The sequence below is a fragment of the Perca fluviatilis genome, chromosome 7 (assembly GCF_010015445.1).
Source record: "Perca fluviatilis chromosome 7, GENO_Pfluv_1.0, whole genome shotgun sequence".
NCBI lineage: Eukaryota > Metazoa > Chordata > Actinopteri > Perciformes > Percidae > Perca > Perca fluviatilis.
The window spans coordinates 19865074-19881055 of NC_053118.1; the positions used below are offsets into that span (position 1 = coordinate 19865074).

At 40.3% G+C, this 15982-nt stretch overlaps 3 protein-coding genes across 3 annotated transcripts; all 3 read left to right on the forward strand.

Annotated features, from left to right (window-relative positions):
* Nucleotides 1-81: 81 nt before the first annotated feature.
* Nucleotides 82-2528, forward strand: hoxa10b (homeobox A10b). Its single transcript, XM_039806522.1, has 2 exons — nt 82-856; nt 1836-2528. Exons 1-2 carry the CDS (start codon nt 82-84, stop codon nt 2108-2110), a joined length of 1050 nt encoding a protein of 349 aa, XP_039662456.1. The 3' UTR covers nt 2111-2528.
* A 1578-nt stretch (nt 2529-4106) lies between these two features.
* On the forward strand, nt 4107-5665 carry hoxa9b (homeobox A9b). The gene is made up of 2 exons (XM_039806535.1): nt 4107-4968; nt 5396-5665. The coding sequence occupies exons 1-2, from the start codon at nt 4452-4454 to the stop codon at nt 5632-5634; spliced, it is 756 nt and encodes a 251-aa protein (XP_039662469.1). The 5' UTR covers nt 4107-4451; the 3' UTR covers nt 5635-5665.
* A 6138-nt stretch (nt 5666-11803) lies between these two features.
* On the forward strand, nt 11804-13595 carry hoxa2b (homeobox A2b). Its single transcript, XM_039806514.1, has 2 exons — nt 11804-12212; nt 12692-13595. Exons 1-2 carry the CDS (start codon nt 11855-11857, stop codon nt 13378-13380), a joined length of 1047 nt encoding a protein of 348 aa, XP_039662448.1. The 5' UTR covers nt 11804-11854; the 3' UTR covers nt 13381-13595.
* The last annotated feature ends 2387 nt before the right edge of the window (nt 13596-15982 follow it).

The window sequence follows — 15982 nt, forward strand, 5'->3', positions numbered from 1 at the left end:
TCGCCTGGTGTTTTAATTGGCTGCAGGCTACAGTGAGAAGCGTGAGTATCAGTAATTATTCAGCAATGTTTTGCACAAGAAATGTCAGCCAGAAAGGGCTATCTTCATCCTCCGTCCAATTATACCACAACGATGACATGCCCCAACAACCAAGCTGGAAATTCGTTTTTCGTGGACTCTTTAATCAACGTGAGAACCGACAGCGGTTCATATTACCAAAGTAACGGGGTGTATTTGCCACCGGCATCGGAATATTCATATGGACTCTCGAGTGGCTCTTGTTTCCCGGGAATCGGTAAGCGCAACGAGCCAAGCACCCAAAGCGTGATTCCGTCTTCTGCTCCGTATGTTCAAGGGATGGAAACGTGGCTGGAAACGTCGAGATCCTGCCGGGTGGATCATCCCAGCGGCCAGCATATGGCTCAGTGTTCATTCTCACCGAACATAAAAGAGGAGAGCGCTTATTGCCTTTACGAGTCTGACAAATGTCCTAAAGGAGCAACGGTAGATGACATTTCCTACTCGACTGCATCGTGCCCGGTTACCGGCAGCACTTTGCCAGTCCCCGGCTACTTCCGCCTGTCTCAGACATACACATCCTCCAGGCTTTACCACGATGTCCAGCCAAACATGAATCACTTTACCCTGCAAAGACCTGCCCGTTTGGACAGCCAGCCCTCCCAGCCCCAGGCTGCCTCGGCTGAGCCGGAGCGAAGGGAGAGCCACGAGGAGGCGCCTGTCCCTGCGCCCTGCGCCCCGGCCACAGAAGAAGACAGCCGCCTCTCCTCGGAAAGCTCGTCCTCCCCTGAGCCCGCTGAAACATGCAGTGCGGAGTGTCCAGAAAAGCCAGTCAAAGGTGTAGAGTCGACATACATTGTAGACATGTGTTGCAAAAATAGCAGCTGGCATAAACAGGCATGCGCATATAATTCTTATGCTTCTATTGTTTTTTTAACCAGTGATTTCTTAACACAGAGGAATGCATGAGAATGAGTGCTGACAGTTAATATTGAGGTCAACAGAAAGCCAGTCACAGGTGTGCGTTTAACGGGTATTTACCGGTTTGTCGGGCATGAGGCGAAATTGAACGTGACTTAACCAATCAGAGCCGATGATCAGAGCTGTTGTGCGTTATTAGCTGTTTTTAGATCACAAATAAGCTGCTATATATAGTTGTAGTTTATTACCATACTATTCAAACAGGCCTTATGGATTTATTTTTATTGGTACCAATGAAGTTTGGATGATTATATATATATATATATATATATATATATATATATATATATATATTTATTTATATATATATATATATAAAATATTCTCGGGGTGTCATTATTATTTCAATTAAAGCATCAACAAAGGTAAATCCAGTCTACTCCATTTGTCCTGTGCAGGATTCTGATGCCAGTTGTCCTCTCATCAAAAGCACAGGCCTTGCTATAATGTCTGCAGACTGTGCAGACTTTTATGTCTTAATAAAGGTGTAGTTGCTGCTTAACATGGCAAATAGTTTCTGGTAAAATGCTGTATTGCAGCTGTATGGGATATTTACATATATGTGGCTGTGCGTAAAATGGTTGTAAAAATCAAATAGAACACAAGGAATAGTCATTATGCGGTATTTATTCAGTAGGTGTCAGTGTCAGTATATACTAAATCCTATCTTCAGTAGTTTACAGTAAAACCACAATTTTATTAACGTGACATTTTCTTTATTTTGGATTTTGAATCGTATTAGTCCATATTTTCTAATAAAGATATGAGGCATGTCAGGTATGATGTGTTTTTTTGTGACACCTGTTGCCTAATATCATGTTTCAATTTCATTGTAGGAGACGGAAAAATGGAATCTACGGCCAACTGGCTCACAGCGAAGAGTGGCCGAAAGAAGCGCTGCCCCTACACCAAGCACCAGACTCTGGAGCTGGAGAAGGAGTTTCTCTTCAACATGTACTTGACTAGAGAGCGTCGTCTGGAGATCAGCCGCAGTGTGCACCTCACTGACAGGCAAGTCAAAATCTGGTTCCAAAACAGGAGGATGAAACTGAAAAAAATGAGCCGGGAGAACAGGATCCGAGAGCTCTCCAGCAACTTCAGTTTCTCATGAGACTGTCTGCGTCTTTGGCGCCCTCCTCCATCCATGGCAAGGGCGCCTGTGCAGAGCCCCCCACCAACTGTGAGAATGTCCATGGAAAATAGGACCCTACTGCTAACTTATTGATTGTTGTTCTTTCTTATTTTCACGTCTGTTTTATTTAGTCGTGGATATGTATTTATAAATGGCTACATTTGTAACGTTGATCCATTGTGTTTGAAATGTTCAGAATGTGAGCACAATGTTTCAGAGCTTCAGGCTTGTACATATTGTATAGTCAACCTGAGTGAACCATTGGAATTTGCATGCTGGACTAACCCTTGGCATACTTGTGTTACAGTTACATGTAGACCTTTTTGTGACAGCTAAAGAGAGGTCTGATGAATATTTGCACATTTTGCTGGTCAAATTAATAAAACCACCCCTGCAACTGCAGACTTCTTATTTCATTCAGAAGGACAGACTAGGAGCTGCGCGGTGTTTAAATCTTAAAGTTGGCACTGGTACAGTGCATGGTGCTAATGCCTTTGTGTTTTGGACAGGGTTCGCTCTGTGCACAGTAAATATTATTACAATAGTAGAGGGGGGATGTTCATAGTTTAATTTAGGCCTTTAGATGTCTGGCGGCGGTGCATACTTCGTTGCTTTTTGTCCTCAGACTTAAATGTAAACCACACAACGAGTGGAGAAACAGTGTTTATTTTCCTCAGTATTATTATTATCATTATTATTATTTCAAAATCATTTTAAATTGTGAATAAGTGGGGCCTTGTGCAGAAACAGTAATTATTCTTTCAAATGATAGCATGCTTGATTTTAAAGTTGACCAACGCCTGGACTTTAACAGCCCAAATCAATTTGAGAATTGCGGCATATCAGAATGATGATGAATAAAATCTGTCTGAGCATTGTCTTTTGCGCCTTTACAGATTTCTAAAATGATTCCAAGTAGACATGTTATACCGAGAAACTACATACTGCCCACACGTAGAAACACAAGAAAAAAAGCATTCTAACAGACATCCCAGAAGATGAGAGCGTGCTGTTGAGTGGTTTAGGTAGTCTCATGTTGTTGGGCTATTATATTTCTCCCACAACACGAAACTGCCTTGATTACCTCAGTAAAACTCGTCGCATCATGAAAATTGAATCGCTATTAATTACTGTTCGAATGTATTAATCCTTAGGTGCAGACTGCATATCTGCATATGCAAACACATATCATTATTATTCCAAAAAGTGCACGTCTTTTTTAATTTTATTATTGTGCCTAAAAGGAACTCTTTCTATGATTTTTTTTTATCTTGTGGGTTTTGATAATTAAGCTGCATTCTGATGTATGTATCTGGACGTGGTCACTTTTAATCTTAGAGATACAAAGTTTTCACCATGTCTATAATTTAAGACATCTGCAAAGGATTTTGAGCATCTCTATGTGATAAGCCGGAAGTAAAGATGCAGGCTGGGGAATGAAATGCTTAAGGCTTGTATATGTCCAGGAGAGGAGAAAAGGACAGACAAGGCCTCGGTTATGATCATTGCAGTCTGCCAGTTGCCTCGCCGTAGGAAGTGCCGGATGCGTCTGCTTTCGCCAGAGAAAGGACACAAAGGCTGAGCTTTATTGGTGATATTTAGCTTAGACAGCCAGGTTGTAACCTTAAGAAAAACACCCCAATTGCCCGTGATAAAAAAGGACTGTTATATAGCACCCAAATAACTTCACCCCACTTTCCGTTTTAGATTGCCTTGAAAGTAGACCCACATCCCTGCAGACACAGCGATGCGCATCTTGGAAACTGTCCTTTAACATGTTTTTATATTGTAAACTCCAATGATGCTTTAAACACATTTATGCTTGTTTTATTTTATTTAAAAGTCTTGAAAATGTTGTATATCTCTGCCACTAACAATAACCAGACATATCTCACCAAAGTAAAAGGTTTATGGAGGCCATTAAATTAATACAAGTTTTACATTTTGGTGAATGAATAACCCCCCCAATCACAACTCGATTACACCAACGTAAGATCTCTTGACGAAAATCATAATGTTTATTGCTTATAAAACGAAATATTTCCTAATAAAGGCGCGGAGACTTGCTATTAAAATATGGTGGGGAAAATGGTGGCCATTTAGTTGAGCAGCAGGCTGATTTATTTTTTATTGTTCTGTCCCACGGTCACGTGTTTGGGGCGCCCTATCCAAAGGTTCAACTTACTGGACGCATTGAGCCCCTAGCTGGTGCAGGAAAGCAGCACATTATATGCCATGAATCTGTTTTTTCTAAACATTGCAAGACTGAACCGCGTTATATAGCCTTTTTTTTTTTTTTTTTGCTTTTGCATTTTTTGCAATGTCGGCATTGGGAACAAGTTATTATGTTGAGTCGCCTGTTCTTCCCGAGCAGGAAGATATGGCACCGAGGTACTCGTCAGCTGCAGGGGTGGAGCAGGCGATGCTCACCGAATATGGCGGACAGGAATCTTGCAATTTGCAGGCGAAATCTTCTATTTTTGGTGGATCTTGGAGTCCCATCTCGTCCCATCCTCCGAACACAGTCACTCCGACCTATATACATCACCATTACACGAGCGGGGACAGCGATGGCATGTTTACGCGCTCCTGGGCGTTGGATCCGGTCTCTGCGTCCCTGTGTTTGACGGGCTTACCATCGACAGCCATGCATTATGAGATCAAACCCGAGCCTCTGATTGGGAGTGCTGAATGTACAACTTTGGAGACGCACACACCTCTTTTGTCTGACATTGAAAACGGTGCGTCCCTTGCGGAGATTTCCTGCGAAACCACATCCACGTCTAAAGCCACTGAAGAGAGTCCGTCAGCAGAGGACAAGAGGGAGATAGATGCAAGTAAGCAAAGCCGTGTTTTTATTTTCTTCTGGTCACTTTATGGACTCATTTAGATTGATGAAAATGGCATTAATGGTTTGAGGATTTAGATGCCACAGGCTTGATTTAGTATAAAAATGGGCGTAACATTTGAATAGCAAATAGTATTTATGCTCTAAGAGATAGTGAATTGAGACATGCATATTCTTCAAAGTCATTGACACACTTCACTGCATAATTACAACATTTCACAAGGTATTTGCTATCGTCAATCCTCAAATTTCTAAGTGCAGAATGAACATACACCACAAATAATTCCTATATAAATATACAATCTTGCCAGGAGTAGCATGTCCTTGTCAAACTGTAAAGTCAATAGAGCAGTAGTGTTTTTCAGTCCATTAACTCTCCTGTGTCATGGTTTTGACCCCCCCACCCCTGTTTCCAGATAACCCATCATCCAACTGGCTTCACGCAAAGCCCACCAGAAAAAAGCGTTGTCCATATACAAAGCATCAAATCCTCGAACTGGAAAAGGAGTTTCTGTTTAACATGTACCTTCCCCGGGATCGTAGATACGAAGTAGCAAGAGTCCTGAGTTTGACCGAGAGACAGGTGAAAATCTGGTTTCAGAACCGCAGGATGAAGATGAAGAAAGAAAACAAAGACCGGCGGAGAGACAGTTAACTGGTTTTGGACTGATGGTGAATTAGAAGGGGGGGGGTGTCTGTCTTTAATATTCCTGGCCTGTTACACATGTTGTTGTAAAGTTTGTCTTGTTAAAACCATGCTGGATGTTTTTTTTCTTAACCTGTGTTTCCTGTTTGTGAGAGGACTAAGTGTAGATGTGTTGTATTTGGAAATAGTTGACTTTGTCATTTGTTATTTGCATGGAATGATCCTTGACTACCTGAATGTTTTCGTCTACATATTTGCATTCTTTAAGTTATTGTTTTTGTAATCTAGATGTCTTTTGTTTTGTATAACCGTTTTGGGTTTTGATCCATTTGTGCACACTTCAGATACCTCGTCGTTCCTGGTTTCATCCAAAATAAAGAGTAGTTTGTATAGTACATGAGAAGATTAGTATGGCTTACTCATTTCTTATCATTTTGCTTAATATTAAAACCCATCACGTATTTCTAACACATTTTAACAAACATACACATACATAAAGAATTAAAACAATACTACCTTTTTACAATTTACTTCTCTTACCTTTAAGATTTCAAAACTATTTCTACAAAATTAGAATTTTCATTCTGTCTTTTAAAAGGAATTACATTTTTTTTATTTCAGGAGAAAAATATTTAAATAGTACACTTTTCTTACTTGTAACCACTTTATGGCGCAAACAACCCAATTACTCTAAGCCATAGGGGGAAAAAACTGAGGCCTGTCCAGAATTTATTTATTTTTTCAACCTTGCTGGCATGAATTTACGTTAAATAATTGTATTTATATATTACAATATTACTGTGGAAATGAGAGAGGAATCTTAATTCGATTGTAACATGGACAATACGTTTTGATTTTTAAAGAGTCCCTCAAAGAGCACCCTGTTTAACCAATTATTGAATATAAAGATGAAAAACACATGAATTATCTTTGAATATTTTTGGATCCTTCGATTAAAAACCCTTTAAAGAAATGGAATCTGCAGTATCGAGGAACCAAGCCAACAACACGCAGCAATGCAACAATTTAGAAACAATAGAAAGTCACGAAAGAGTGAGTGAGAGCAAATCAAAGCAACAACGAAAGTTCAGTATTTGTAGAATATTTTGCACTTAATTATTGTCTGAATCGCAACATGTAGACAATGTATTATGCACTACTTACTATATTACATAGGACATTTTCGGCCTCTGACCTACATTGGATGCCCTCCTGCAATAAACCACAATCACAGCCTCAACTGTTTATAAGGTGCGAAAACAGCAATAAATGTAAAGGCTCTGTGACAGCAGTAAAGCAGCATTTCAAATGAGGCTGGGGCAAACAGTCAAATATGTGATATTGTTGTAGGATAGGCCTGAAACACACACACACACACACACACACACACACACTCTCTCTCTCTCTCTCTCTCTGTCTCTCTCTCAAAACGTCTAATTACTTTACAAACGTCTACCAACAATTATGTCTCGGTATAGAAACCTCCGTTTGTTGTTCTGTTGCATCAGCAGAGCACTCAGGACAACAGGCACACACACACACACACACACACACACACACACACACACACACACACACTGAAATACTTTCCAAATAACTAATAATAAAAAATCACTTTATTTTACTTTATTTGGTGAAAAAGTGGAAACTACTAAAACTAGGACAAACACGTGTCCTGGTGATGGTGTCAGAGCTCCGTGCTGATCTGAGTGCTGCTGTGCCCGGACCGCCAGCAGGTGGAGGCAGCAGCTCATCTGAAGAACAACGTTCAAACTAGATGATGCGTTCACGGCGCATCAAGACCACTCCCCATTTATGACAGATCTGCACCGTTTTCGTCGTAAAAAAATCTAATCTTGCTGCGTGTTCATTTTCATTTTTTGGTTATCCATGGCATAAATTGCTCTGAGATCCTTATTTAATTTAATTGGGGTTCTGTTTGGCCAGGGGTTCCTTTACTTTTTATTGTATTAAACTAGTTTATCAAGTGACTGCACCCTGTGCTTTTGAGAAGTTTAGAAGAATAGGCTACCTATGAAATATTAATATAAAAAGGCAAATGTATAAGTATATATCCATGGAATAAATAAATAATCAACTATGTGAACATGCGTATGTGTGAGCACATACGCATATCATTTGGCATATCAGATAGATAGATAGATAGATTGATAGATAGACAGATAGATAGATAGATAGATAGATAGATAGATAGATAGATAGATAGATAGATAGATAGATAGATAGATAGAAAATGTATAATCTTTAAACATATGTATACAGTGTGCAGTTAGGATGTGCACTGGGTGCAAAATGGGGGTTAGGCCTTTTATTCTTCTTTTCCAGGAACCGGACTGTACCTCACTGGACCCCAACTGAGTGATGAACTTGAGGTCCCATAAAGTGAGAGATACCCCCAAACCTTTCCTCCCTTCTTGGTTTCCCCCAACACCCCCCTCAACCTCACCCTTTCCCCACTCCCTCACCCCCAAAGGTCACCCACATGCAGCTCATTAACTCTCTTATTCCTTTTGGGAAAACTGTACAGATAAGCATGAAAAAATAGTGGCATTACACTATATATAGTACACCTTCAGTAAAGTCTCTTCGGTCACCAGTGTGTTTAGATGGCAATCTGATCCCCCATGAACATTTGGATGATATCCTCCATGCAAACGGCCCTTAGAGGAGCCATGCTGCAGGAAAACAGAAAGTAGCTGGATGCTGTTTGCGGTGACCTCTCGTGACCCCTATACATCAAACCTCATGACACCTGGTGACAGAGGAGGCCACAAGTGAACTTTGGAGGAGAAGTTCAGGGGAGTAAAATAATGAGCACATGGGAGTGTGTTCCACTTATCCTCAGTGCCAATAATCTGGTGTTCTGGATGAAAGGGTATGTGGATTGTGAGGTTACTTATGTGGTATGTGTGTGTTATGAGATGGGGTCAAACATTTGTGCAGATACTTTCTTGAAAATGATTGACCTCTGTATGCAGCTATACTGAGAACACCTCAGATGAATGCAGTTTTCAAGAGAAACAGACTTTTTGAGTTTGGAGTTTGCTTTCTAGAGAGCTTCTTCATCAGCTTACAACCCCTAATGTATTTTCCTGCAATACTATTATTAAATATTCAATTATTATTTGTCAATCTCACACCAATTTGGAATTTGCTTATTCCTTAAACCGTGTTCATATCCATGTTTGCCTTCATCTACAGGGCAACGAGAAGGAACACTTTAATCGAAGGCTGGTTGTCTCTTTAAAAGGTATGTTGTATGGGTCACTTTTGTTCCTCTATGATCCTACATTTTTCATTCTACAAACAGGGGAACATAGAACGTTTGATTTTTTTAGAGACACAGACACACACAGAGACACACACACAGAGACACACACACACACACACACACACACACACACACAATGTGTACGTTTATCCACGTATTTACCACTACCCATTAATAAACACACAGACACACAGACACAGACACACAGACACTGAAACAGACACAGACACACACACACACACACACACACACACACACACACACACACACACACACACACACACACACACACACACACACACACACACACACACACACACCAGGATATAATGTGATGTATGAATTTAATGCAGCGTTAATGTCGACACAACATGCAATAAACATTTTTAGAAAAATATTTAATTTCACCAAACATAATTTCAAAATATTGCATAACCTCGCTTGTGCAGAATGTGTACTAAATGTATAATACACATATAATTGCAATTAAATACATTTACCATCTTTTACAAACACACACACACACAAAAATAACAGATTCACATTTGGTAAAAGTTTAAAAATATATATATTTGTATTGTTCTGGGTAAACATTTTCATCACACTCACCATAAATGGAAAAATTCCACGAAACAGTACAGGCTATAAGTAGAAAATTAAATATTTTTTCTTAAAAAAAGAAAAAAAAGAAAAAGAAAAAACGGAACAGTGGTCGCAGGTTTGGCCTGCATGCTTCCCAGATGTCTCATGTTGTCAGAACAGACGGGAAACGTGCCGCTCCTCGAGACACCGTCTTCTGTGTACATCCGGTCAACAAGCAGCCAAATCTGGCTTTTTGTCTGCACAGCTCCGAACAGGAACAGAAGACTTAAATCAAAATTGTAACAAAATATAATGTGTAATATGTCCAAGTGTCAGAATGTAGTGTTCAGGTTCTGTTAAGTATTGTAGAGTTATATTTCTTTTTATGAAAGCTCTTTGTTCTCTTTGTATCATCGTTCTGTTTCTACACCTGTGTCGATTTAAATCTATGGCCAGCTGTCTATGAAACACAATTTATTTGCACATCAAATAAGAAGAAATAAGAAATGAATGTGGGGTTAGTTTAGATAATAATTTGAAGCAATTTTGCTTAAAACAATGAGCTACACACAAAAGGAATTCGGTTCAATTTAAAGTAAATTCAATTAATTTAAAAGTCAGCAATTGATCAGTTATCTTTAGTTATATTACAGCCTTATATTATAGGCTATAGAAGGATATTATTTGTTCACAAGATCTGTATATTCAGAGTACATCCTTATAAATAAATAAAAAGTCCAAAAACAGTTAGACAAAGTAATATCTGACATTTCAAGCAAATGTGGTAAAAACTGAATTATATTAGAAACCGAACAGGCCAGAAAAAGACTTGTTATCTGACATAGAGGAAGGGATGAGACTGAATGGAGTTCTGCTCAATGCCAACACCCACTCACCTCAGCAAACAATTCATCCTATGGAAAAGCTGCTCCCTTCGTTTCTATGCTACTAACCAAGTGCATTCCTCTCCTCGGTGTTTTTTCTGTGCCTGTATAGTCCTTTTTGAAAACGAAAAAGCGACAGAGTTTCGTCTTTAGATGGATTTCTGATTTAATATCGAGCGAGTAAGCAAAACGCTTTTGTGCGTAATGGCCGTGCGTCTCCTCCGTGCTTCATAAGAAATCCCTAGATTTCTAAATTGAAAACTTCTCCTACAGCCTACCTAGAGAGTGGTTGTCCTCTTCCTGGTCATATATGATCTAAGGGAGTGTTAGATGGTGTAAATGTGTTCTTAGGGCAGTGAGCTGTCAGACCTTTTGGCGAGAAAGATTGATCACACACAGGCTACCAGGGCTCTTTGTTTAGAGCCTAAGCAATAAACAGCCACCTTTCCTCTGCCTCACACTAAAGTGGCAAATCATTTCCACTCTCCGCTATGTTATAACCAATAATGCTAAGGATGATGGCTTAGGTCAACATTATCCCTATGTGAAATAAAAATAAATGAAATGGAATGTGGGACAGGGAGCTATAAACTGTGAAAATGGTGATGACAAATGCCTGTTAAATAACCCAACTGCTTTCTTACATTGACACAAAATATTGCGTTTTTTTCCAGTAGATTTCCTATAATGACTTCAATGATAAAGTTCCTTTTAATGACATAATGTAGCATTTTGGGACGCTTAGATCAAATTACGCTAAATCTGATCTGATCTGATGAACTCAAAATCACATTGAAATCATCTCTCTCTCTCTCTCTCTCTCTCTCTCTCTCTCTCTCTCTCTCTCTCTCTCCTGTGGTGTGTATTGGGGGAGGGGTGGGCATGTTGTTGGATGTCTGGTGCAGCTTTTCCTCTCCAAGAAAACCTCCAAGAAAGTCTCAAGATTAACGCCTTGGCACTGATAACGACTGTGGGCTTCGCAGCATTATGAAAAGCAAATGTGACTGCTGAAATGATTTGTGGAGTGCTACGCTACAAATAAATGAACAACGCACACGCACACGCACACGTAGCCTACCACAACTCACGCGCGTGTACTCGTAGGCAAACTGCGTTGATGCGCAAAGAAGGCACGGTTTTTGGGGGCGGGCTGTGGTGAACAAACTGACCCCAAAAAATGTGTAAATAAAGCCAGCCCTACCCCCGGAATGAGGCGTTACTCCTCCGACTTTCTCGATCAATCACAGGGGACAGTGGCTTCTTTTGATAAAAGCCCCAAATTGTCATTGGGCAGATGCAATCATGTGACAAGCAGCACGGTCTAATTCCAACCATGTCCTCATGAAAGCAATAGTTTATGGCATACAGGTCTCCATACGACTATATCGAGTTTAGTAGTTTATGACAATACACTGCTTATTAATCTGAATCAACCTAAAACTCAGCGAAATTTCAACACAAGGAGGAGGAGATGAATTACGAATTTGGGCGAGAAAGTGGTTTTATCAACAGCCAGCCGTCGCTCGCTGAGTGCCTGACATCTCTCACTAACCCTGTCGGTGATGCATTTCAAAGTTCATCAATCAAGAGCTCGGCGCTTTCACAGTCGACACTGATTCCTCCTCCTTTTGAGCAGACCATCCCCGGCCTTAACCCGGGCATCCACCCACGCCACAGCCGCTCAAAGCAGTCGCTGCAGGCTGCATCCCTACCCCCGGAGTACCCGTGGATGAAGGAGAAGAAAAGCATCAAGAGAAACCAGACTGATGCTGCTTCTGCGGCTGCAACAACAACGACTGACTCCTCTCCACTCTACTTCTCCCCCCAAGGCAAGACATGATGATTAATAACCTCCATGTAAAAGGCTCCTCATTGTCTGAGGATTCCCCTCAGCAAGAAGCTGCATCCCGGGCCTTGTGCAACGTGGGCGTCCCTTTAAGCCAGTAGAGGATTTTGATTTAAGCATGCTTAATCTCATCAAGTAACGCACTGACTTGTGATGCAGTGTAAGAGTGTTAATGTTTGACAGTAATGGAGAGAGATTGATTATTGTTACGCGGGCCAGCAGCTGGCATGTTCATTAATCTTCACCCTCCGTCCTGTCCTGTCCACGCAGACCCATCATATTCTGCCTGGGGCCCATAAATCTTCCCAGTGCCGGTGCTGGCTTGCCACAAGTTTCACCCCATAGAGCTTGTTTTTCTCCACATAGCCATACATACACAACTGTGTTGCTGTTTTATTTTTTCGCCTGCTTTTCTCTAATTAAAATAAATAAAATCTTTGGTTTCTTTTCTTTTTTTTTTAGGTTCACCAGAGGGGCCAGAGGTTGGTGTTGGCGGTGGAGGGGCATCCCGGAGGTTGAGGACCGCGTATACCAACACCCAACTTCTGGAGCTGGAGAAGGAGTTTCATTATAACAAATACCTGTGCAGACCGAGGCGAGTGGAAATAGCTGCTTTGCTGGATTTATCAGAGAAGCAGGTGAAAGTGTGGTTTCAGAACAGGAGGATGAAACACAAGAGGCAGACCCACTGCAAGGAGAACCGGGACAGTGAGGGGATATACGCGTGCCTGGACGACGGGCCGGAGGACGAGTTAGAGCAGGCGGCGGACAGCAGCGCAGCCGGGACGCTCCTGGAGAGGGAGAGGTATTTCCACCAAAATACCTTAACTTCACAACATTGTCCGAACGGGCACAATGGGGAGAACCAAAGCCCGACTGTCACGCCTTTGACCAGCAATGAGAAAAATCTGAAACATTTTCCTAACCCGGCACCCACTGTTCCTATCTGCGTGTCAACAATAGGCCCGGACAATGATAATTCCCCGGGCCTGGACGTCTCTTTGCAGGATTTCCAAGTTTTCTCATCCTCCTCCTCTTTCTCACCAAGTTTGTCAGATTCGGCACAAAGTCCCCTGTCTTTATCATCCGAAACTTTTGACCTTTTCTCAGAAACACTCACAACAATCGACCTGCAAAACTTGAGCTATTGACCGATGTTTTATTTGAATTCAGATACTTGTGTTCAGTTTATATGATCAGTTATAATAGATCTCACAAATAAGGTAAGTTAAAGCAAAAACAACAAAGCTACTATTTAGTCTGTATGGCAGTTTAGCATTGGGCTGCGAGAGGAGAGTTTATTTTTATATGGATTTCGACTATAACTGAGCAGAATAATTTTCTTGAAATAAAACTTTACATTGATGGGAATCAGCCGCGCTATTGTCTTATTTCACAGTAAGAAAGTTTGGAGAGCTCATTGATTTTAGGCCTATACGATAAAACATAAAAATAGCCTACGTATATATGAGAATATTGGTCATAAGAAAAATGAATTATGCTCATGCATAATTCATAATGCTGAATGTCGTTTCTCACAGTATTCAAATCAGGATAATATAAACGCTTTAATTTAAACGCCACAGGATATTTTTTTTTAATTATTGTCTAAGTTAACATGTTCTTGCAGTATAAAGACTATTGATTGTATAATCTCAAACTTCCCCAAAACTTTCATTTAAATTAGCCAAATGTAGTGAACACAGAGCACTATCAAATGCAAGTGATATAAATGTAAAATTATATATAGTTGCACCCTAGTTTGTTTCAAATCTTTATTTTCATAGGTTTAGTTGAAAGTAGTATATTTTTTTTTAACGTGACCATGCTTCTGCAGACCTCAGTGATGTATCTGACCTGGAGAAAAAAGCCGATTCATTACCTCCGCGTGTTCAAACCCAGAAAAAGAACATTTGCAGTGAGAATTGCCTGCTAGGAGTCCCAGGCCAAAAGTTATGACTTTTCTTGGCTCTCTAATTACATTTTATTGCCTATAAAACTCACAGCACTGAGGGTGCTTGTTTATAGCCCGATCTGCAGTGTAATACTGTCTTTTTGAATTTAGAATCGCGCCTTACAAAGCCATTGTGTTTTTTCTAAACTTTGTATGATTTAAAAATATCAAGTTAATTCAAAGCAGCCGACATAAGACTTTTATTCCCAAATTGTAATATAATAGGGTATTGTAATTAACACAGTAGCAAAACATAGCCAATAGTAAGATATCAGGCAAATAGCAGAATGTATTTATTTTATTTGTTTATAGTAAACTGTTTCAATGAACGTAAATGTATGTTAATCTGGACTAAGTCCCTGTTTACTGCTGAAAGAATTCTTCACACCGACCAGTTGAGCCTCTGCTGTTAAAGCGCACACATAACAGCCGTGGTCGCTGTTTCTTTATTAGGATACTGTTATTAAATGTTTAGGGGGAAATGGTCGATGGAAAGCCAGAGATTGTTCCAGGAATCACAAGATTAACTATCACACTGATCAATTATTCTGACTAGTGTCTGCAGGCAACATGAATCAATGTATATAGCTGTAGGATCTGTAGCTCAGGATTGTGCGGGTTGGACTCAGAGCCTCATAGCAAAAAAAAAAAAAAGTGAGGTGGTGAACTACTATTACTGAGATTTGGTGACTATGATTACTAATTGTGATCAATTGAAAATAGATAGGAGAAGTCTAAAGCCCAGGATGCAGAGGGGAAGTCAGATTTGGTTTGGTGCTGAAGCCACTGAGCTCATTTAAAATAGTAAGAGTGTCAGTGTCTACAGGCTAGACTAAGCACAAATAGGCCTACATCTCATGTTTATTATTTATAAAGGCCAGGGCACTTATTCCTGAGCACACTCTGCTAGTTTATTTGACTGATAATGCTCATTCAATGGAGTGATAACATTCGAAATGAATACACAAAATAAAACGTACATCATGTTGTATCTTTTTTCCTACATCCACAGGATTCACCATGACAATGTGCATATTTAATCATTACATAATCAGACCCATGAATTTGATTATTTCATTTCTTTATTATGTATGGTTGTATGAACGAGTTTGGTGACTTTGAGCAGCTTGGTCAATGTTTGAAAGAAAAGTAGATGAAACTTTATGGGAAACTAGATACAACACTTCACTATGCAAATCCCTCCCTCCACACACACACGCGCATACACACACACACACACACACACACACACACACACACACACACACACACACACACACACACACACACACACACCACACACACACACACACAGGTCAAAGGTCAAGCTGGCTCTCCTCTCCTCTCCAAGCTGGGAGGAACTACTGCCAGGTCAGAAGGGGGTCAGGTTTTGAATGACTGCAGAGGGTTTGTGGCTCATATTCTGCAATCAGAATATGAATGCGGAAACAATAACATTCATGCAGAATATGATCTGAGGTTTAATTTTGCATTAAGACGTGAGGAATGTGATTTTATCAATCACCCAAAGATCTAAAGGACTGGTGGTGCTTTTTTTCTCAGGATGATTCTGAATTACAGCCATGACATTTTAACACTTGATATAACACAAAGATATAAAGCAAACGTGTTGAAAATGCATCACTGTCGGATCTCAATCATCAAATCACGTAGCCTATTTTCCTCTCTGACAAATAAGAAGATTTGATATTGTTTGGATGTTAAATTCTTCCTAAAGCTGCTGGACTGAAACTGGAGTAAATAAAGTGTTTCTGGGGGAGAGTCTGTGTGTCTGGCAG